This window comes from Argiope bruennichi, chromosome 6 (assembly GCF_947563725.1).
Source record: "Argiope bruennichi chromosome 6, qqArgBrue1.1, whole genome shotgun sequence".
Taxonomy (NCBI): domain Eukaryota; kingdom Metazoa; phylum Arthropoda; class Arachnida; order Araneae; family Araneidae; genus Argiope; species Argiope bruennichi.
The window spans coordinates 90203909-90228200 of NC_079156.1; the positions used below are offsets into that span (position 1 = coordinate 90203909).

A 24292-nucleotide genomic window follows, 5' to 3' on the forward strand; every position below is an offset into this window, starting at 1 on the left:
TTTCCCCCGTTGTTTTTGTGATATTTTTATTGGGAAAGATATTTATTTATGTCCGAAGGTTTCAAGCTCTTTTATGGCGCTCGAAATTAGCATATTTCTTCGTTAATTTTAAGGATTTGTTCGTCATCACTTTCATCCGTGTATCCACCCTATTATCACAAGACAGTTTTCGATATCTTCACAATGTTCTTCGATATTCTGAATACTGGACAATATTGTGAGGATATCATAACAATGTTGTTGGGCATTTCGTGCTAATAGTCCATGCTTACCTACCTTCAATAGTCGCAGAAAGTAGTTAAATTGCATTTTCCAGTCGTTAAATTTCTAAGCATTTTTTTCTCATTTGAAAACTGTTTTCTGATTCTGGGTATTTAAAAATATTGTCATCGATTTCCTTGGGGTAGATAGTTTTTTCTTGAGGATGAACTATAGAACTGAATCAGTATCAGACATTTTTTAAAATGTTTTCTAACAGTACACAGATATCCTCATCAGTCACAAGCCTGCAGCTTTGGCTAATTCTCTGAAAATTAAGTTCCCAAAAGTATTCCCGTTGGATATAATATGAGGAGAAAAACAGAATGTACTCTCTCAACAAATCGAATCGTTCTGGAATTATTCTTTTATATGTTCTGTGATGGCAGAAGACATTTTTACCATCCAATTCAATGCAAACTGTTCTTGCAGCCAATATGGTTCGGATTAATTAAGGGGATCTCTCTCTTTTTTTTGTATTATATAACACACACACACAAAAAACGACACTACAGTTAATGATGAGGGACTACAAAATACATGAAATGCAGTAATACATATAAATGCATATACAATACCAATATGGGTTATAGATATAAAAAAATTATTAATTTGAAATACAAGGTTAGTTTTTTAGTTAAATGAATGAGTCTGCCATAACGCATGATTCTACTATTTGTCGCAGAAGTTTTTTTCTTCAATTTGTGGTTTATTGATTCGAAATTTGAGCCACTATTTAATGAATCAAAATCTTCAGAAAATTCGTAAGCTGACTGTAAGCGATCAATGAAACAGTATTGCTTTTGCCATTTAGATCAATTATAAAATTTTTGTCTTTGTGACTTAAAATGAAATGAGGATCAGAATAGGAAGGTATAAGAGTTCTCAGTTTTCTCTAGAAAGTTGCATGAAAGAGCTGCCAATGGCGAAATTTACCTAAATATTTACAATGGATACCATGAATTGGATGCTTAAGAAGGATATCATTAGCTACTATTTAGCAAAAGTAAATGATTTTTCAGCTATTTCAGTTCATTCAAGCAGATTTCTTTGTGTTATCTTCTAAAAATTTTATTAGGATTACTAAAACATGGGCTGCTTTAAGAATGAATCGATGATTAAAAAAATTATACATTCTCCAAAATCTCCACAGTTGAGTAAATGTATTATTATTTGGTCTAAGAAAGTTTTCAATAATCTCTTCTTGATCAGGAAGTGAAAAACAATTCCATCAGTTACTTGGAATCTAAGTCATTTTAAACTATACATTCTGAATCTAAATTTACAGATTTTAATTGTTAAATCATAATAATCACATTTTTTAAAAAGTTGAGATGAGGAGTATGTTCTTTAACCCATGAGATGCAATAAGTATATCATCCATAAATGCATAAATACCATTAAAATTTCAAGTTCCTTTGTTAATAAATCTTTAAAAAGTGCTATCTGCATTGCATTAACCAAACTGTAGCCGAGTGATTTCCAAGAGACCAAAAGAGGTACAAATAACAGTTTTAAGAATGTTTTTGGAAACAAAAGGAATTTCATGAAAAGCTTTCTAATGAAAAATATTTCATTTTATTATTGCAGACATTTAAAGGAGAAAAAAATAATTAATAAAAACTAAAATAAGATTAATCTCAATAAAAGAAAATTTATTTCAAGAACCAATGCTTCAGAGTTCTTTAATTTTTACATAGGAAAATAAATATGTAAAGAATTTATACATATTAATTTATAATTACACATAAGTAATGAAAATGTGCCAGAAATTCAGTTAAAAATTAAAATGTCATCAAAAAATTCATCTGTTACATTATGATAGCCTCTGCAAATTTAAATGTCACATTATCCAATTATTTTTGAAAATATTTTATAATGGAAAATGATATAGTAAATGCAAAACACAACCAAGATGTGTTCTAGGCAAATGATAGCCACAGAATTATGGTAAGCATATTTGAAAGAAAATAAATGACTCTTTGATATACTACACATGTAATAAGTAGTTTTAATAAATGTATTAATTTTAAATTATAAGAAATTTAATATCAAATACATTCACATTCTTTTTGATTTAAACACGCGTTTTAATGTGATAATTGTAAAACAAAGGTGAATTCATTTGACAAACAAGATTGAAGAAAATCAAGATTAAGAGTTTAGATATATTAGAACAAAAAGTGAAGTTACAATTTTCATTTCAAAAACAAAATTAAAATGCTTGACTTTTATAAGTACAATAAAAGAAATTATAAGTCAAAAATTGAAGCTGATAAAAATGCAAGAGGAAGTTGTATTTAAATGGATAATTTTTTTTAAAACCATGTATATAAGTAATAACAGCACCTATAACATGGAATTTATAGTTTTATAATAAAAACCCTGCAAAAAATACAGAATATAGGAAATAGGTGATAGAATGGTCAACAAATTAAACAAGTATTAACAAACATTTGTACATCAATGAAATTTAATACTTTTTATGAAAACTTTATATAAAAGATTTCATTTTGGAACCTGAAGAATTTTTGTAAATAGAAAATGTTAGAGCATGACTTTAGTGATAAGTACAGAGAGATCTCACTACTGGAATAACAGATATAAAAAAGAATTATGTATATAAATATACAGGTAATTTTCTAAAAAATATATTTTTTATAATGTGTAACATTTAATGCATTCAAAAATGATTCATTTTTGAAAAAACAGAATTGCTTATAGATCAAAATGGTCTAAAAATGATGTGATTTGTTATTTCTTTTTTCTATACAAGCAATGAGAATTCACTTTTATAATCACCATTTGTACAGAGAAATGCTTGTTCCCCACAGAATCATCCAATCCATTTGTACAGAATGGTCAAAGAAATAAGACTTCTATTCCTAAAAAATAATGGAATTTATTTATGTTTCTTAGCTTCTTGCACTACAGAGTTCCGAGATTCTTCTGAAGATTTTTCAGGAGTACTTTCTTTTGATGTTTCCTCTTCCTCATCATCTGGATGATCAGCATAACTGAAAAATGTAGATATTATTAGTCACAAAGAATAATACACTGCAATATAATATGCATATTAAATTAACTTTTTTTTTTCACTTTGAAAAAAATTACTAATGTCATTTAGAAAATTCACAGATTGAAGTACTTAACAAAAGAGTTATTACACCATGGTAAAACAATAAGCATCAACGTTTCCTCTTTACAAACAATACAAATATTCCATATCTTCCCAATAAAACTTCTCCTAGAAAGAAGTTCCCATTGACTATTTTTATATTAAGAAGAAAATTTTGAAAGTGGTATACAGTTACTGTAAAATATTAAATACATATGAAAAAATATGTAATTCATGCTTTGAATACAAAATACCAAATATATAATATAGCTTAATTTTAATTAATTGTTATTAGAAGTTTCCAGTCTCCTACTCATTCTGAATATTTTAAAGATAATAATGAAAGTATTAGGTGAAATAAAGAGAAAATCATTTTCAGTATCAATACTAGATAAATTAGACATAGAACAATTACACTCTCGTATCGGCAGATATTTGCTTGTTCCTTTGATTTAGATTCAGTTCAAAATGTGAATGTTTCAAATTAACATTCTGATATCAAAGATTATGAATAAGTAATTAAAGCTTTATTTAAAGTTGTTAAATTTCTGAAATATTCAGATAGAGAAAATATTTGTATGTATTGGACAAAAAAAATCCACAGCATTATTTATCAACAAAATAAATTCTCTTTCTAAATTTGTTTTAGATTACTGTTTCTCAGATAAAGAGAATAGGAAAGAAGAGAATATTACAAGAGAAGCATTTCGTTTTGATCTAGAATAGAATACAGTGGCTTAACCTGGATCAAGTCTGTTCAAATAATTAAACAGCAGATTTTCTGAGACAGATATGGAAGAATACATCTATAATCATTCTTTGCAAACATTAAAAATTGCATCAAATCTATTATATATACTTAAAAAATTGTTTGCTTGAACAATTTCAAAATGATTAATTATTAAAAACTTATTATTAACCAAGATGGTTTCTTCTATAATCTATTAGAATGACTGCTTGACATCCTAACATACTCTAGAGATATTTATATAAAAACATTTGTACCTTGTTGTGTAAGAAAGTAATTAATCTCTACTTATAATAAAGATGAATGTGTGTTGGTGCTATACAGGCTTGATTGTTTGACATAAGCTACCAAATTTAGCCTCTATATATTCTGGAAAATAAGAATGTCCACTTCATTTTTTATTTTATTTTTTGTAGAAATTTTAATTAAATAAGCTGAAATTTGAAATTTTCTCTCAATGACTTAAACATATTTCTGCATAAAAATAACTTTTTTACGAAGTTTCAAATATATTTTTAATATATATCATAACAATATTTTCATAAATCATTTCCACTGTTTCATCAAATATTTGATTGAATGATTTTCTTCCACTGTTCAAAACTAAAGAAAGGATTCTGTTTAATATCTACAAAAAATAAAATAAAAAAAGTAAAGTTAGAATACCATTAAATTTAAAGATGAACCAGACATAATAGTACTTTATCTCATGGAATTGGTTTCCATTAGAAAAGTTCACATGTACATTGAACAGAACACATGCAAGACTATTAGCATAACATTAATGTCTGACAATCTAATGGAATCATGGACATGAAATTTTACTTAAATGATTTAACTGAAATTAAATAAAATCAATATCTAGTATATAATAAGTCTGAACTGGATAAATTTCTTTAGAGAGGCTCTCAATAATTAATAGTTTGTTTGTTTGTAACATACAGTTGAATTCTACATTACGACATACATACTAAGAAACCGTAAATAAAACTGAATAAGGGAAAAAGTCTACTAATGAAACATGGTTTGAATGTGAAACACTTTTAACTGAACTGATTTTTTAACTGACAGACAGTTTTAAGAAGCAATTTTATATTCAGATCAATAGAACATTTATAAAATCTTACTGCAGATAATAATATATGACAGCCATAAAAAAAAAAAAAAAAAAAAAAAAAAGAGAGAGAGAATTATAATGGTGTATTTTTTTAACGTTAATCTATTGAGATTGTAAAGAGGGAAAATACAGATTTCTTCCTCTAAAAATTTTTAAAACACAAGACTTTTTTTCGCCATACTTACGCAAGCAATGCCTTAACATCACCTTTCATAACTGCCACCAAACCAGGAACACCAATGCAGGCGGGTACTAAGTATAACAGTGCAGGCTACAAAGGAAATATTTAAATTTAGCTATATCATATGGCTTTGATATGGATGACAAATCCATATCCTCAAATCCATGTTAGAAAATAAATACACAATCTGATGAATGAAAATATTCAATATTTCTAGAACTTATTTGCTATAGCACATTTATTTATATACAGATGGAATACAAGGATATGCAAGGAATATAAAATTTATGGCAGCTGGCTCAAATACAAAATGTTGCTAATACATACAGCCATACTACCAATGTTTATACTCAAAATTTTTAATTTCTGTTCAGTTAACATTTTGTTTCTAGCATTCAGACTATTTCATTGATAATGTACAAACGGCATTCTAACATGAATATTTTACAAGAATATACTGGGACAATATCATAAAAAGCTTAGAAAACTTTTTTTTTTTTTTGAAAAGGGTGGGATGATTTTCAAAAAGTTTCAGCAGCACATAGAATTATAAGTTATAAATGTTGGAAATTCATATACAATTTACAGTAAAAATATATAGATATAAAATACAATACCTGTGCGTGTTTGAAGTATGACATGATGAAAATAGTAAACACCAAACCGAAGAAATAAGCACAGAAACTTGAATAGAAATATAATTTCTGACCTCGTTTCAAACTAAAAAATATAAATATATGTATTATTACAAAAACAAAATTACAAACATATAAAAATTCAATTATATTTTGGTTTATTAAAACTATTGTCATGTTTTAAAAATTGCCTCCAGTGAAAATGAAATGCATAATTTCAAACACCATAAATGGATAGTATAAATGCAGCTTCATGATATGATGTTTAACATTTTCATTATTTTCCCATCCATGAAAGCTGTACACAAATGGTTAATTGGGGGCCAACTTTTGCTTCAACGAAAGGATGCAGGATTTAAAGCAAATTCTCACCATGGGTACCCTTGTTTTACATTCAGAATTCCTCGTTTGAAAAAGAAATCGGCTGCCACATGGTGCATTAGTATAGAATTTGCACAGCAGGGTTTGTATTCAAAGAGTTAATACAGATCACCCAGACTAATAACATATAAAATTGTTCCCATCCAATTATAAAGAAGAATAAATACAGCACAAGATAGAATTATTTACAATGAATAAGATATGAATATATTATTTACAATTGGATAAGATATGATTCAGATTCCATTCAGCTCAAATGCAACGTTTAACATATACAAATTTAAATTCACAAAGGCTAAGATTGTAAAATGAATCTTACAGTTTGATATTTACATGAACATTGATGAAGTTGACAATGCATTTTCAAGACACTGGTAGAAAATTTGGTGTTAAAACTACTAATCACACAGCATTTTTAAAGAGAGAAAAAGCAATTATATCCAGCTCTTTTAGAATAACTATTAAAACCCCTATGACTTTTAAAAATCATATCCTGCAATCAAAATCATGGATTACAGAATATTCTTTTACACTCACTGCAAAGAAATACATATCATTAATATCACCCATCCCCATATAAGAGATTTACTAACTATCTAAACAATTTCAAAAGCTGTCAACATTTATAAGCCACTTACCTTTCATCAAATCTTAAAAGAAGTGCAATAAAAATTCCAGGAATGACTACATCTCCAAGACCCAACATCGCAAAATTACTGCTACTCAACCAATTTTCAAGAATGTCTTGAGGAAAGACCACTAAAACAGATTGGTAATAAAACATTAGGACAGAATTTAAAGTGTATTATTTCTAATAAAAAAAATGGTTAATATAACATAACATGTTGAAGGAAAGGACAAATCATTTTAAATAATGAGCCAAATATTCATGTTAATATATAAATATTTAAAAGAGATGCATCAAAATTTTAAATGAAGACTATATAATTAAAATATTTTTAATACTAATAAGCTCTGCCAATTCATTTGGCCCTAAAAATTACACTAATACTTAGAATAACACATTAAAAGTAAGTTTTTTTGTATTTATAATTTTTAAATAATTTTTTTACTAACTTATTTGCTTAAATTATATATATATATATATATATATATATATATATATATATAAATCTAATTTAAACATAATTAATTTTCTAATTTTTTAGCTCAATTCAGCACATATTAACTTCATTCTAAAATATTGTCGTATTTCCTGATCCCATTCCACTTTTTCTGTTTAATTAATGCAACAGAAAGCTCTGCAAAAATGCTTTTGTCAGCAGTTTCTACTCTCTGAGTGAAGGGATAAAAAATGGTTGACATAAACAAATTCTTTTATAAGATCCCTATAATTCCCTTACCTAAATTCGACACACATAAGAAATCCCTATCGGAATCTCACAGTATTTAAGCACTGGGGAAATATTTCTCCCCTCTTAAAGCTTTTCTTCATTTCACTCTGTGTTGATGTACTTGTCGCTTATGCTTATACATAAATCATGCCTCCCAGGATGCAAATAAAACAAAGTTAAAAATTCAAAGCGTCTTCCCTGTCTTCAGCCATGATTCTGCTTCAAAAATTATGTTTTCATTAAAGTTTTAAGCCTGACTTAAACATTTTCCACACACACACTAAAGCATGTTTAAAAAACATTTTAATTAATTCATATAATTCTTATAATAAATTTTATTTCATATTATTTTACTGCACTGCACTTGATTCTTATATTTACTATACTAGAAGACAACTTTTACAAAAATAATCAATGTAAAATTACCAAGATAAGATTTATTTTGTGGAGATAAATCAAAATCTTGCCCTGTTACTGTAATTATACCAAGATGAGCCAATTCAAGAAAACAGATTTAATTTTAAAACAATTTAAGAAAAAGTAGACTAGAATTTGATGATGACTAAAAATATTGATTCTACTAATATTTTGATTTTTCCCCCTGAATTTCAAGCAACAAATATACTTTCTTTAAAAGAAAGCACAAAGCACATAATTCTATTTATTTTGGTCAGTTCTGAAGCCATAAGCTGTATATATTTTTGAACTTCAAAAACAATCACTGTGAAGAAATTCAACATTTGTAACTGAAATTAATTTCTTCAGATTTAAGAATAAATCCAATCTTACTGCTGGTCTGAACAAAATGTGAAGCTTAAGTTAAGTTATTTTCATTTCAATGCAAGGTATAGAGATAGTCATTTTAAATTTTTCAAAAAACCCTAGTTATATCAGTTTTCTTATATGTAAAACTTAAATATTGTATGAACTATCAAGGGTTCACGTTCATAGACATTTTAAATTTTTCTTCAGAAATAATAAACACACATTAAAATTTAATTCTTGGACTGCTTATGTCTTCAAACTAGTATACCCATCAAAATAAATCACCACACTGAGTATGCAGAAGACAGATAAAAGTTATTTTGAAATTTATGTGTGCAAGATCAAAAAATAATTCACATAATATTTAATATATGTTATATTTAATGCTAAAATATGTTGGCTTTATAACGAATTTGCATTATTACAAAATGGAATAGAGGTAGTTTAAAAGCCTTCCAACAACGGCACCTTTTATTAAAGGGGAAAGATCTGCAAAATTTGGAAGCAAGCTTCATTGTTTAAAAATAAGAAAAGTAAATCAAATTGCAGAACTGAAACTTAAGACAAATTTAGATTTAAAGAAAATATATTGCATATGCATATTTAAAATATAATGTAGTTTCTTAAATTTAAATAATTCATTCCTTTTTAAGATTTATTTGCTAACTAATAGTCTCTCAATACAAGAAGTTTCCATGAAGTTCAGATAATTATTTTAAATAAACAAAACAAGCAAACAATTGAAGATTAAGAGTACTGATATTCATTTATTGGATAAATTTTAAAATATAATTCAGTTTCAAATAAAGATTCATTATATTTACCCAAGCTCTGCTGAATAAAATGAAATTATACTTACATTTAATAGGTGCTTCAAAAGATTTTGCAACAGTAACCATAACATCAGTAGCAAAAACCTGTGGGCAGAATATCATGAATTTATTCTTAAAATGTTTGAAATATAGAAATGCCATAGTCATGGAATACTCTTTAGGAGTCAAAATTTAATTGCTTAAAAAATATAAAGTAATTTTTAAAAATTACCTGATTACATAATAATAAAAAACATTTAAAGTAGTCTGGATAAAATATTCTAGTTTCTATTAAACTTCTTAGAATGTTAGTACAAAAAAAATCTATTTAAAATTTTAACAGCAATTTTGTAGTGTGAAACAAAAAATTACTTAAAAAGTAGCATGTTTTGATTTTAGAGAAGTTTTAGGAGAGAGATTTAAGAAGTTTGTTTTGATTTTAGAGATGACAGAATGTTGTAATATGACTATCTATATGGGGTTAATTTTATATTTAAAATGACCTAATTAAAAAAAATTATCATGGAAATTGTCTTAAGTTTTTAAAATATTAAAATTCCAACAAAATCGATTGATCCTCTTACCCTCAATATCATAACTTTTTATATGACTTCAATTCATTTCTGAATCTAACAAAATGGACATTTCTAAAATGTTCTCATATAGGAGTATCACTTTCTTAGCAATCCTCTTGGTTATGTATACGGCAAGTGAAACTCTTTGCAGAAAACATGATCAATGTGTAAAACACACAACACCTCTATGTGTGAGGCAAATAGATACAGCTACTTACTTCAAGCAGTTTCCTTTAAAATAAATTTTAAAATTTTTATAATTTTTTACTTTATATTTTAAATTTCGAAAATTTCAATATAATAAAAATTTGTTTTTTTACACATTAGCTATTAATTTTAAATTGGTAAATATTTGTATTAAATGGAATCATTTATATTTTTATTTTAAATTTACATACTTTAGGTTTAGTTATTATTTTTGCACAAAAAATATAAAATTTTGTATTTACAATGTTTTAAATGATGTAAATTTCTTATCAAATAATTTTTTTTGACATTTATAATTATTTTTGCTTTTTATAAGAAATTCAACAATCTTCTTTAAAGATTTTTTATATATATAAATCAATTGCTCTAGATAGACAGGTATCCCCGAATCAGGATCTGTGCTACAGTTAGTAAAAATTTTTACAGTAAAATCTATGTTTACATCACTTATTAATCTTATTCATTATTTTTCCAAAATTTTATAACCAGGGTCAGGACAGATTTAAAATCTTTCTCAACTAAATAAATTACCTCTCAAGTGTATATGTGATAAGATCAAATATAGGATATATAAATAAAATATTAAAGAAATATTTATTTACCCAAAATATATCATAAACAAACAATCCTCCAAGAAGAGTGCAACCAATGATTACTTTGTTCAGATGGAGGAATTCAACACCATTTAAAGCAAATGCCAGTCCAAATATATTATTAACAACCCAATGCTGCAAAAGAGAATTCATAAATTATAATAACAGCTTATTTACCTATCTGTAATCCACAGTAATTATATAACAGCATTTTATGAACACATTTAAATTCTAGCTTTTGAAAAAAAATTATGTACATAAAATGAATTAATTTATCTTAATAACGAATTTAAAAATAGTATGCATAATTACATCTAATATTAATCATGCTTTTATGGATAAAGGTTGACAGTAGGAAATGTAATCAATTTAATACGATAAATTTTATTGCATCATACAGTAAAAACACTCATGATGATACCTTTTAACATGTGTACCTGGAAATATGAAAACGAGTAATCTTTATATTCATTGTTTATCATAGTGACATTAAAAAAACAAATTTTATTTTAAAAAAAGAACACCAATGTCATTACACTTCTTAATACATACAATTAAGGCCTATAAGAAGTTTAAAGTTCACTGACCTTATTCCACAAATAGATTCCACCAACAATAGTACACAATCCTAGTGCAATAATATCTCCAGTAACAAAGGAAAAGTTGAGAAGTTCTGAAATAAATAATATTTCCATAAAGAATGAACAGTTCTTTCATTTAAAAGAAATATAATAACTATAATTAATTCATATAAATATATATTTTTCTAATTAAGTAGAAGGATATATCTTTATACATGAAAGAGAAAAGACAAGACTAATTCAATATAACACAACATTTTTACTTTTATGTAAAGCTAATTTACCAACAAATACATTTAAAAAAATTGATTAATGATCTGACTATTAAATCTAGAGAAGCTCACAGTTTAACTTAAAATACACATTTTCATCTTAATTTTCTAGCTGAACTCAGTACATGATTATGGCAAATGGGGAGAAAGGGGGGAGCAGATTTGAAAAGTACTTAATATACAGTAGATGATTTCTGACTGTGCAGTAATGTGGAAATAATAAAATAAATCTATTAAGTCGAAACAAATGTAAAAGTATTTAAAATCAATATGCAGAGAAAATTATCTGCAAATCTACTGCTACTAAATTATATATGCAATGGCTTTAAATTATCCATATTCTCAAAATCATCTACCTTCTGTTAACCTGCTTGCAACTTTATTTTAACTTCTGAATTATTTAGGATGCTTTCTTTCCCATGCTTTGTAAGATCAATTTTTACAACTAACTGTTTAATATCAAGTCACAATATCATGTTAAAAATCACATGACTAAAATAAACAACTGTTCAGCTAAAATTTGGGATAATCTCCTATTAAAGTTGTATAAGCTCTGAATGTATTTCTATATTATCTGTCTGATAGTCGCTTTGTTATGATGCATGTATAATTAGAGTTTATCAGCATGGATTTGACAATGAACTTTTAAAAACAGCTAAAAAATTTACCTTTCACTTAATCATAAAGAAGAAAAATAAAGCTATCATTTAAAATACTCCTTTGGAGTTCTTTTACCAGAATTTTTCTCTCTCACACAAATACAAAAGAAAATGGAAAGTACACATGGTCAACATTATTAACATAGAAAAAAAATTATTTTACATTGTAACAATTTAAAAAACAATTTTAAAACATGTCTCCTGAAACAAATAACAGAAATTGAATGAATACAGAAAATAAAAATTTATTGAAATTTTAAATATTTAATAAACAAAATGATAAAGAGTACAAATTTAACATCTAAAAGCATTAAACTTTCAAACAGCATTAACTAAAATTCCACATATTATATAAATAATTCTAAAAATTACATAAATCAAGAAAAATTACTTGCCTTCTTTTTCATCACCTAGTCCTCTTGTATACACAAGATGATGCTGAGTCTGATAACTTTCTGGGACAAACTTTGAAACAAAGGGACTATGTTTAAAAAAAATATGGATTGAAGATTTAGAATATTTTATATAAATTGCTTTTATATCAAAAATATTTCAAATGTCTATGATATTTAATAAACTAACATTATTTTTAAAAAAACTGAATTTTTTTAAGGCATCTTTTGATAAAAAGAGAATAAAGAAATTTTAACATTTATGTTTAAGTATTTCCAGGTCGAATGTGATTATTTTTTCTAAAAATTTATTAATAGTAAAATTCAATATGTTGCAAGGCATTCACATTTACATAGTTTATGTACTTTCTTAAGTCAAAATTTTCATAAATTTTAAACATAATAAAATTCTGTCATTCAGAATAAGATTTGTTACAGATAAACCCTTAATGGAAACCTCATATGAAATGAATACATCATAAATACAATTCAGATCTATAATGAGCACAAGTACATTTAATAAAAAATCTTTTCTTAGCTCACATCACCAAAATTAATGAATATTACACTTTAGTGCATATCTTATATTGTTTAATGCTAATTGTACACATGTAAATATAAGTATAATTTACAATTCACTTTTTAAAAAAATTAACAGAAAAGACAGATAATTGAAAAAATAATACTTTTTATTTCAAATAGTTTTTAAAATAAAAACAATTATTATGTATTAATAAAATTATATTTATTAGTTGCTTTTGACAATCAGCAACTTGCTTGTCATAAACATATTTATTTAAAATAAGTGGCAAAACCAGTCCTATAACTGCAATACTGATTTTCTTGACTTTATTTCATATGAAAGTTAATAACACCTAGAAATGACATCCGTCCTCCACCAAGCTTTTTTTCAAGAAAAATCTCAAAAATATTATTTTACTACAAGGCTCATTAAAGAAGTGAGGAAACCAACAACAGAATGCCTCAATTTCAACCACCTGACTGATTTCATCTTAATTTTATATGAAAGTTCACAATCCCCCTGTAGATTAGCAAAGGTCTCCCCTCTCTGCTTCACATTTGAGGGATATTGCAAAATACAAATCTCTTCCAAATTTCCCCTAAATCACTTTTCTTTGTCAATTGATTTTTCACTTTGTAAGCATAGCTAACTAATCAGAAAGTTTTAGTATTATTTCCATTCACAATTAAAAGAATATTTAATCTTGTCTTGATAAGATACATTCATCAAAATTGGTCGACATGACAATGCTAATACCATTAATATTATTACTGAAAGGGTTTAGTTTAAATAAGATAAATTCAGTCGTGTCTATGAACTTTGAAGAATTGCATTTTTGCCAAGGTACAAAAAGTGAGAAATTGGAGAAAAAAACAAAGTACATTTGAAGCAATTTAGCTATTAAAAAAAAAAAAAAAAAAAAAAAAAACTTTTGTACATGCAGGCTTACATAAATTCACTATTTTCTAATCATAGGATTTTCCTGTTTTATAATAATGATTTTGAAAGAAAAATTTTAAAGTATATATTGTTTTAATTTTAAATATATATTTTTTAAAATTTTAATATTTGATTTAGTAAATTTAATATTTTTCGTCCAGTAATTTTAACATTTTTTCTGTATTTGTCCAACACATTCTAAAGCAAAATAAAGGATGTGTCTTTGGTTTGACAAAATAAAAATAAAATGACAATGAAAATGGCAATCCCCCCTCCCCCCCCAAAAAAACTTGTCATTTAGAATATTAAAAATTCTGATTATTTTCAACACATCTTAAATTGATAAACTACTGGATGGAAACATTATTTCTAAATGTGTCTGTACTGATATTAAAACATAGCCAGACCAAGACTCTTTTAGAAGAGGGTATCAAAATTTTTTCATCATATTTATATCACAACAGAATAAAAAATTAGAGGAGGTAGTAAAAAAAAAAATCAATTAATATTTTATTCCTTATTAAAATATTTCAAGAAATTCTTAATATATTTTTTAACAGATTCTTTTTAAGTCTAAATAAATATGGTATATAGATATTAATGAAATCAAATCATTGTGAAAATAATCTTTAAAAAAGTTTTGGTGATGAACAACTTTTAATAGCTTAATTGAAATACTCTTAGGATAATACAACAAAATCCAAATTAATTTCTTAAGAGGTTCAATCGAGCTTCTTCATTTATTGAGAGAACAAGGATTTAAAATTTATTTATGAGGTACTGATCAGAATTCATACGTGTGTGTGCGAGTGTGTGTGTGTGTACACGCGTTACAAACATTGAAGAGTTATATTATCAGTAAATTGGACAAATCCTTGATAAAATTTTAATTTGGAATGGAAGAAGACTTCTAGCATTTCCTAAAACAAACATCTATTTGAATTATACAAATAAAGCATAATCAATCACCAATTCCACAATAGTTCAAAAAACTTAATGTATCAATAACAAATAGTGCTGACAGATTATCACTATAATTTTAAATTTTGAGTAAGAAAGATAGAAAGAAAAGGAGAAAAACAGAAGAAACTATCAAATAATTTTTATGCCTAAATTTTTTGCCATTTTAAAAATTAATGAGCTTGAATCTGCTTATATCTCAGAAATTATGCTCTGATCTATTAGAGTCAATTAGGGATTGCAATACCGGTATACCGGGATACCGAATACCAGTATTTTGAGCCATTTTACAATTTCGTAATACCGGTATTCACAAGTTTAAATACCGGTTTTTCGGTATTTACTAGAAATATTTTAAATTGTCTCCACAGGGATCGCCAACATAGCAAAATAGTATACGTTTTTGTTTTTATGTCTCCCCAAATGGTGAAATTAATTAGCTAATTAATGGCTTAATTAATTGATTAAATCTAAATTAGCAAAACATGGATTATCCCTGAAAGAAGATATTGTATCTATAACGACTCATGGAGCAACAGTTATGAAAAAATTTGGAATGTTGATTGGTGCAAATCAGCAATTGTGCTTTGCTCATGGATTTCAATTAGGAGTAAATACCAAATATACCAAAAAAATAAAGAATAGAAGAATCCAAATATTGTGGATATAGAAACTTCGGATTCCGACATTGAAGAGAGTAAGAGTGAGAGTGATATTGACAATGAAGATAATGACAATGTAATTGTGGAAGAAGATATTGCTAATGAGGATGAAATATTAACCCATCAAGAATTGCTTCCTATAATTTATAAAGTTCGAAAAATTGTTAAGATATTTAAACGTTCCCCTACAAAAAAATTCATATTAAAAATATATATACTAACTGAAAATAAAACAGAATATATGTCAATAATATATTCTAAGACACGTTGGAACAGTTTACTCCTAATGATGGAACGGTTTTTGAAATTTAGAAATCCAATCCAAAAATAAATAATCAACTTAAACCTGCAAATTAATTTTTTCAGACAGTGAATTCGTCTTAATATCCTGAACTATACCAGTTCTACTTCCAATAAAACTGACTATAGAGGCATTATGTCGGAGAGATTTTAATTTATTAACAGCTAATGCAACAATAAATTTCATGTTGCAATCATGAAAGAACAGCACAAATCACTATCTGAAGAACGTAGACGTAGATGCCGAAAGAGCGTTTACGACAGCTGGTAATTTTTACACAAAATTACTTTTCAGCTTTAATGACAGTACAACTGATGCATTATGTTTTTTAAGATCATATTTCAAAAATTTGTATTAGTACCACAGACTGAATAGTGATATTTACAATTTTTTTTTGTGATTTAAATAAATAAGTTGTTTCTTTACTTTTTTGTGATTCTTTATATACTGTTATAATTTATAAGTTCCATATTATTTTTTGTGATATTACACTTTTATAAAACTGGCAAATAAAACAAAGAAACACCTTGTTTTCTTTCTTTTTCTAAAATTTCTAATACCGGTATTAAAACCGGTATCCCGGTATTAAGATCTATAAAATACCGAATACCGGTATTGAAATTTTGGTCCGGTATTGCAATCCCTAGTGTCAATATATGCATGCAATAGAAATTTTAATACATTTTAAACTGCTAAAAATTATACACATTACAGTGGCTTAAAATAGGCTTCAAAGCCTCATGATCTTTGAAACATATAGAAGCAGGTGAAGAAAATTGCATCTGCACCACATAATAAAAAAAAAGCATAGCACAATGAAAGCCCAATTAATTCAAAATAATATCATTGAGATATACTATCAGTATGAACTGATTTATCATATTTTTTTAATGAAACATAAGAAGTGGTTAAACTTGTTTTGTAATTTCATATTAAATTGATTAAAACTTAAAACTTTTTTTATGATGTGTACCAATGGATATCTTTGATGGGATGAAAAACATCATCTATTTTTGAATATTTTAAGTAAATGTTTTCTCATATTTAAACATATAAATATGCTTCCAATATGCTTATAAAATATGCTTTGAGACGAAAGTAGTATGAAAAATGTCAAAATGTTATGTAAAGGTTAGTTACTAAAATTTTTAATAACATCTATTACTTATATATTTTAATGCTTTGTTTGAGACAGATTAAATTTAAAATCAACCTAATTAAAGAAATAGATGATTTGAAACTTTTTCACTGGCAAGGGTAATTATTTCTTTTGAAATGTATACATCTATAAAAAACTACATAGAAAACAATTCCTCTAAAGATTTTCATAATTTTATGTCCCTTTCAACTGGTAGATAAAAAATGATTTGGTAAAAATTTAAGCACATCATCTTTGACCACCTCTGTTGGGTAGAACTTGCCTATTTAGCAAACCAAGCAAATCAGTGGAGCTGCTTTTAATGTCATTCCTATTAATAACCCATAAAATATTAAACATACATTAGAAATATCTAAAATTCTTTACTATTTAAAACACAAAAAATTACACAGTTTGAATGATTTTCGAGTCATAGCAAAATTTATCACAGTCTATAACTGTTTCAATATTTCAATACACAGAATAATTGTATTCCTATATTAATAAGCATATAGAGTGGGAGAAAAAAGATCACTAAATGCTGTTTTAAAATGTATTAATATCCCTTAAACTCTTGTAACACATTCTTTTTACAAATTCCTTTTTTTCCCCCCCTTTTTTGACACATCTAGTAAAAAAAAAAAAAAAAATGCTTTTTTGCACATCTAGTAAAAAAAAAATGTTTTCCAAGCACTTCTTCAGAAAACTAAGCTCTTTTTTAAAAACTCCCCCCCCCCTCTTCAAAATTAAGTACTTTTAAGATGCTTAAAATAGGTTATTAAATTTAAATACTTTTCATGATGTTATGCACATTATTATTCACAAAATGATGATACACTTCAGATTTGTGAGCATTGACTCGGATTCTAAACAGATATGATGGTTGTGTTGGGAAATTCTATTGTTTTCTACGTAAAGAATGTAGAGAAAAGCAGTTTTTTTTTTTTTTTTTTTTTTTTACTTCTCCCGAAATTAGAGTTAGGAAGAGAAGGACAAATGATAATGAAGATATAGCTATTGATCATGAGATTTCATATGAAAAAAAAAAAAAAATTGGTAAAATCAGACAAATAGTTGAGCCTGAGCAATTGTATAATTTAAATAAATATTTAAATTATAGAATTTTTTTTAAAAAATAGTGGATTATCTAATTAAAGAAAGCACTCACCTTAATATGTGTGTCAAAGCTAAGACACCCAAACCAAAGAAATACAAAGTGACGAGAAGATTAATGTATTCTTTAGAGAATATCTGCGGGGGAAAAAAATTATATGTATGGGATTATTTTAATTAAAAACAAAAAAACCTACAATAATTTTCTAAATGAAAAAAGACAATATCAAAATAGCTTATTTAACAGAAAAACATTTAAATATATGCTCAATAATACCAATATTAAAAACTATAAATATTTTAATACTTGATTTAAAGTAAGACCCTGCTGATCAAATTTACCAAATATTTAAAATTCAAAAAACACAATGAATAATTTATTAAGAATTAAAAATTCTAAAAATGAGTTCAATATTATGCAAAACTAAACATCATTATATGAATTAAATTTCATCTCTTAAATATAAGGTGTTTGAGATATCAAAAATTAATAGTTTATAGAGAGGAAATGCACAATTAGTTACCATTTTCCAATATATTAAAGAGTGCATTTCTTTATGGCTATATATATATATATGAATGTATTCTCATATTAACTATATCAGATATTAAAATATTGTTGTATATTATTTGTCTGCTTATTCAGAATTGCAAAATAAAAAATAAAATATTTTACAAATGCAGTAAAAAAAAATTTGATTTAAAAATAAACAAAAGCAATCAGAAATAATAATGAAAAAGGGTTGAGTCATAGTTTAGTGTGCCCCCGAGTTTGTAGCACACATTATAAAAAAATGCAAGTGGAATAATTTCCTAGTAAGCCTAAAACTGATTTGTTTACTTTTTTTTTTTTTTTTTACTTTCTGAATAGTATATCTACTACATCATTTTTTTTAGAAATGAGAATTAAAAATATTCAAATAAACATTCATTAAAGAATTTAAATTTCATTTTATAATCAAAAGTATTATTACTGCTAATATTAATATTGGTATTCATGATTATTGCATAAGACATTCAATGTTATTTTTAAAGTGAACTATGAACAAATAATATTTAACCTTTTTCAATTCTTAAATTATTTTATTGCAATTAAAATTGTCTGTTTATGATTTTTGCTGAATTCTTTGCAATTTATTGTTCTTTTCATGGCTCTCCCGTGATTAATCGATAAGTTTGTACTTGTTCAATAATCCAAGTCTGATGTTTGGGATAGAAATATTAAGAGGAATATTGCATTTGTGAATTCAGTGTCTACATTTTGAAATATATATAGCATAAACAATACATTTGCATCATTAAAAAGTTCTGTTTATATATATATATATATATATATATATATATATATATATATATATATAGAAATGGTTCACTGCTTAAATGAAGAATTAGTGTAACTGAGTAAGTGCGTTTATTCCTTCAAATGTCATCTTAAGAAAAGCATCTAGTAGCCAAGCTATTAGCAACCGGTGATTTCATTTTTCCACATGCAGTTCTGGTTATTCTCAGAATCCTTAACTTGAATGAGCTAGCAAAGCTACTAAGTACCTGATTTCACTGCCACAGGGGTGTTTGTGGGACCCCAAAAAATCCCCTGAAACTTTTACGGACTTACTACCGACATTTTGGAGTTTCGAGAAGGGGGGGAGAAATGAAAAATTACGATTATGAAGTATTGAATGACCTAATTATAAAAGTTCAATTAATTACTTTTTTTTGCAAAATTAATAACCATTAATTTTGCAAAATTAAGACCTTTGAACCCAGGTCACGTGATCGCACATCTGGTCGAACGAAGTCTCTCCCTTTTTTTTCTACCGCGCCTACTTGCCGAAAAGAATCCAGAAGAGAATGTCCGAGAACCGGGGGAATGAGTCATAACTCGCAATAAGGAAAGAACAAAAAAGAAGTTTTTTCCCCCTTTTCACGCATTATCACTGCCTTTGGAGAAAGAAAAGAAAAGTTTTCACCACACACACTGACCTTGCGTTTTCTGCTTTCAAAGCAAACAAAATTACCCAGATCAAAATAAATAATTCATTTATTCCTACTTCCTTTTGAACGACGATCCCCGGAATTTCCGGGTATCAAAGTTCAAAATCCCCGGAATTCCGGGGTTTCCCCGGAGCACAAACACCCCTGCTGCCAGCAAAGCTGTAGCATATTATTTTTAAGGTAAAAAATTCTGCCCGGTACATTCTACAGATATTGAAGGCATTGCATGTTCTATTTATTCAAAGAAAAAAAATTCCTTATGTTAGTATACAAGCAAAGCTACTAGATTCCCCCCGTTCCCACAACTAGCAAAGCTGTAGGCTGTCTTCAGAAGCCAAAGACATTGCGTGTTTGAATTTTACTGTCTAAAATACAGACACGCACAGCTGGTTTGCAAACATTATTTCAGAATTCAAAGGAGATTCAGAAATTGTGACCCATAAAGTTTCAATAAGAAGTATTCTTAAATAAAACAATCATGATCAATAAATCTCGCAATTTTAATATAATGGTGGGTAACTAATTTTATTGTTGCTAACCTTCGTGAAATAAGAACACAAAACTAGGCTATTACCAAAAGAAAAAGTTTGCCGAGACTGAAAATGTTTTACGAATTTGTTACGAAATAATCTATTTTCATTCTGAAATATCAACTGCCTCTTGTATTTTGTTCTATAATTATACAAAACATTGAATCTTCCATATTGTATCATTTCTTTGAGATATTCAATTCACTTGGCATCTTAATATACAGAATTGATTGTTATCTATTGCATAACAGCCGCTGATTTGTAAATTTAATAATTCATGCACGTTATTACATTAATTTTGTAACTAGTTAAGTATTCCATGGACAACTAACTAATCCTCTTGACTATTTTACATCCCCTACTCTCTAATATATCCCATATCAGCTACTACCCTAGTGAGAACCAAAGCGATAAATACTCAAAAGGAATCAATCTCTAATTTTATTAATAACCAATAGGCTATTAAATTAACTGCTGAAGAGATACTTACTTAAAAACTTATATATATTAAAACTTTCTACTACACTATCATTTAAATGAGGAACAAGTGATAAAAAAGTACACTGTCATTATGTCTAAAGAACCAGTGAAGAATGTCCAGGAAAAGTCTTATTTAAAAATATTTTCATTAAGTTAGGCAGATAGTTAATAATATGCAATGCAACCAGGATGTAAAGAATTATTTCCTATTGATGAAGGAAATTATCATAACTCTGTCATTTTATACATCTAAAACTTTTAATGTGAATACATAATATGCATGTATGCGAGTGTATATATAATATATATATTACACTAAAGAAAGCACATGTTAGATATTCAAAATAAGGTCCTAGAGTTTTTTTGTTTTTTTTTAATAATGCCTTGAATTCACCATTTTTATAACATTTATAATTTTAAGATGTATTCATATAATAAAAACAATTAATTAAAATGAAAGAAAAAATACCTTAAAAAATATATACAGTCCTAAAAGAGCACAGCTAGCAATAACAGGAAACATAGCAGCATCTTTTTTAGACATCGTTTCTGGTTTTTCACCTGAATCCTTAAATTAATAGAAAAAATATACAATACTCATATTGTAAATAACAAAACAGAAAAATTTGCAACTTACGGTAAATTAAATTATAATCCGAAATAATAAATTTCTTTTACAACATCTTTTATATTAGACATTGCAAATGTATCTAAAATAAAGTATTCAATACAATTCATTATTATTTTTAACAAGGGTGTAAAAAAGACAAAATAAACCACATACATGATTGAAAACTACAACCAGTTTTGCAGTGAATTGATGCAAAAGAGAATATTTTAATAATGTAATTTCTACAAGCTAAAAGTTAATAAAATATCTTTAATTTATTAGAGCATAAATAACATACCCTCAAATACATGAAAAATTGTAGTTTATGGTATCCTCCACCTTGCAAAGCAAAATAATTTTTCTTTACCTTGTTTATTCTAGTTGTTTTGAAATCACATTTACTTTTTAATAAAATCTACACATGTAAAAATATTATATAAAAAATAATTAAAATGACTACATGATTGTTTTAACATTCTTAATAATTTTTTTTAAAAAAAAGCTAAATTATAAATATGCTCACAAACTGATGAAATTTTTTTTCAAAATTATAATAAATGAAACCACGAAAATTAAGTTCAAAGCATTTGATCAAGGCATAAGTATTTTATAAACAGCAATCAAATTCACTATTTGATAGCCTATTCTGCTCTCAAGGAAATATACTTAATAAAACAGCATGCAATTTTTTGAGCCATCAAAAATGTTAATCTTTCTACTTAAAAGTAATTGCATGCATTCAGAAAAGCCAGTTTTACAGAAGACCTTGACCACACCCATTCTTCATTTATCTTCAATAGAAGACAAATATTCTTGTGGAAATTTAATTTATTCCATATCTATTAAATTTTTTCCTCCATCCTTTTGTTACACGTCACACTTATTGATCATTAACATATTTATAGTTTCAAAACTGATATAAGGCATAGGAAAAATTTTTTGCTTATGTTCATACAAATGACAAATTTCGCACATTTCTGATTTTGGTCGATTATCAAACTGCATGATTATTTATAAATGGCTTATAATTATGAAAATTTTTCAGTCATGGATGAGCAGTTCATGTAAGTCATTCTACAGAATTTTAATAATTTCTTTGGTTATTTTAGATTTAAAAAAATGCAAACATCTTTACAACTTAAATTAATAAGATTATTTCATTGATATTCTTTAATTGTTTACATCAAAATGCTCCTTTCATCAATGTAATAAATCCAAAAATAAATATAGTTAATCCAACATAAATAGAGAAATTAAACAGTTTTCTATATTAATTGATTGACAATCCTCCAGCCTGTAATTAAAACTAAGAGATCAGCACTCAACAATTTTCTGATAATCTGAAAACAGTATGTACAAAAATATTGCAACTTATTCCAACATTTGACCAAATATTTAATTAAATATTAAATGACAGTTTCCAATAGAATTTCAACATATGTGATAATATAACCATTTTAAATACTTTGAAATTACAAATAAAAATTGATATTACTATTATTTAACACACACTTAATATTCCCTTAATTTTTATCTTCATAATTAGGTCAAATATAAAGCAAATGCTTCATTCTCATAAATAGTTTATTTCAGTTTGATAATACGAATATTTCAAAACAAACCTTATACTAAATTATAAATACAGTAGTATAATACAATTCAATAACATAATTTATGAAACTGCAGTAACCTAAGATATGAAACGTATTGAAGTTCAAATCAAAAGATCAAATTTTTACTTACGATTCCAGATCACAGTTGTATATTTAGGTTTATAAAAATTGTTATATGCTAACTGACGATAATTATGTTTTACGTTTAAAATTTATAATGTCAGAATAATATTAGCATACTTATAGAAATGATGATGACTACAAAATAATCGGTATTACGGATCTTTGGGGTTTCGACGAAAGGCAAAAACGAATCAATAATGTGTTCACTTAATATAAAAAAAGGAGGATATTTATGAAATAAACTAATGTGCAAATATATATGCCTTAGCAATGAACAGATGGAGAAAAAATAACGAAATACATTTAGCATATGGTACATCAAGAATCACAAATGAAGTACTCACTTTTTGTTTCTTTAAAAATTTAACAGAACGAAATGCACCAAAAAATATTGGCAGCAAGGCCATAATTACTAAACTAGAATATGCTATAAGCATTCCTTCTGTTGAAGCCTTTGGCTTTTCAGTTGCATTCCGTGCAACTTCTTGCACAGTTTCATTAATAAAATCAGCCATATTCTCCCAAACACTTCTGGTGACTTGTCGTTGTCAAAAGAGAAACCAGATTCAGAAAATCTCAGGTACAGTTACGTTGCATTTGTCAATGCTACAGTTACGATTTGTATTTTTCTTTTCGTAAAATTGTCTTCTAAAAAT

At 26.4% G+C, this 24292-nt stretch overlaps 1 protein-coding gene across 1 annotated transcript; it reads right to left on the minus strand.

Moving 5' to 3' along the window:
- Positions 1 to 3135: 3135 nt before the first annotated feature.
- Positions 3136 to 24206, minus strand: LOC129972232 (minor histocompatibility antigen H13-like). The gene is made up of 11 exons (XM_056086277.1): positions 23981 to 24206; positions 21760 to 21858; positions 18341 to 18423; positions 12653 to 12738; positions 11333 to 11418; positions 10755 to 10880; positions 9418 to 9475; positions 7077 to 7197; positions 6040 to 6142; positions 5427 to 5512; positions 3136 to 3275 (listed from the first exon to the last, which is right to left on the minus strand). Exons 1-11 carry the CDS (start codon positions 24149 to 24151, stop codon positions 3161 to 3163), a joined length of 1134 nt encoding a protein of 377 aa, XP_055942252.1. The 5' UTR covers positions 24152 to 24206; the 3' UTR covers positions 3136 to 3160.
- Between the last annotated feature and the right edge of the window lie 86 nt (positions 24207 to 24292).

Bases quoted from the DNA above. Each gene is read 5' to 3' on its own strand.
- LOC129972232 (XM_056086277.1), bottom strand. From the start codon at position 24,151: ATGGCTGATTTTATTAATGAAACTGTGCAAGAAGTTGCACGGAATGCA. The intron at 21,859-23,980 runs GTGAGTACTTCA...TATTAATTTAAG, and splicing joins AATTTTTAAAGAAACAAAAA to GATTCAGGTGAAAAACCAGA. The intron at 12,739-18,340 runs GTGAGTGCTTTC...TTTTAAACATAG, and splicing joins GCTTTGACACACATATTAAG to TCCCTTTGTTTCAAAGTTTG.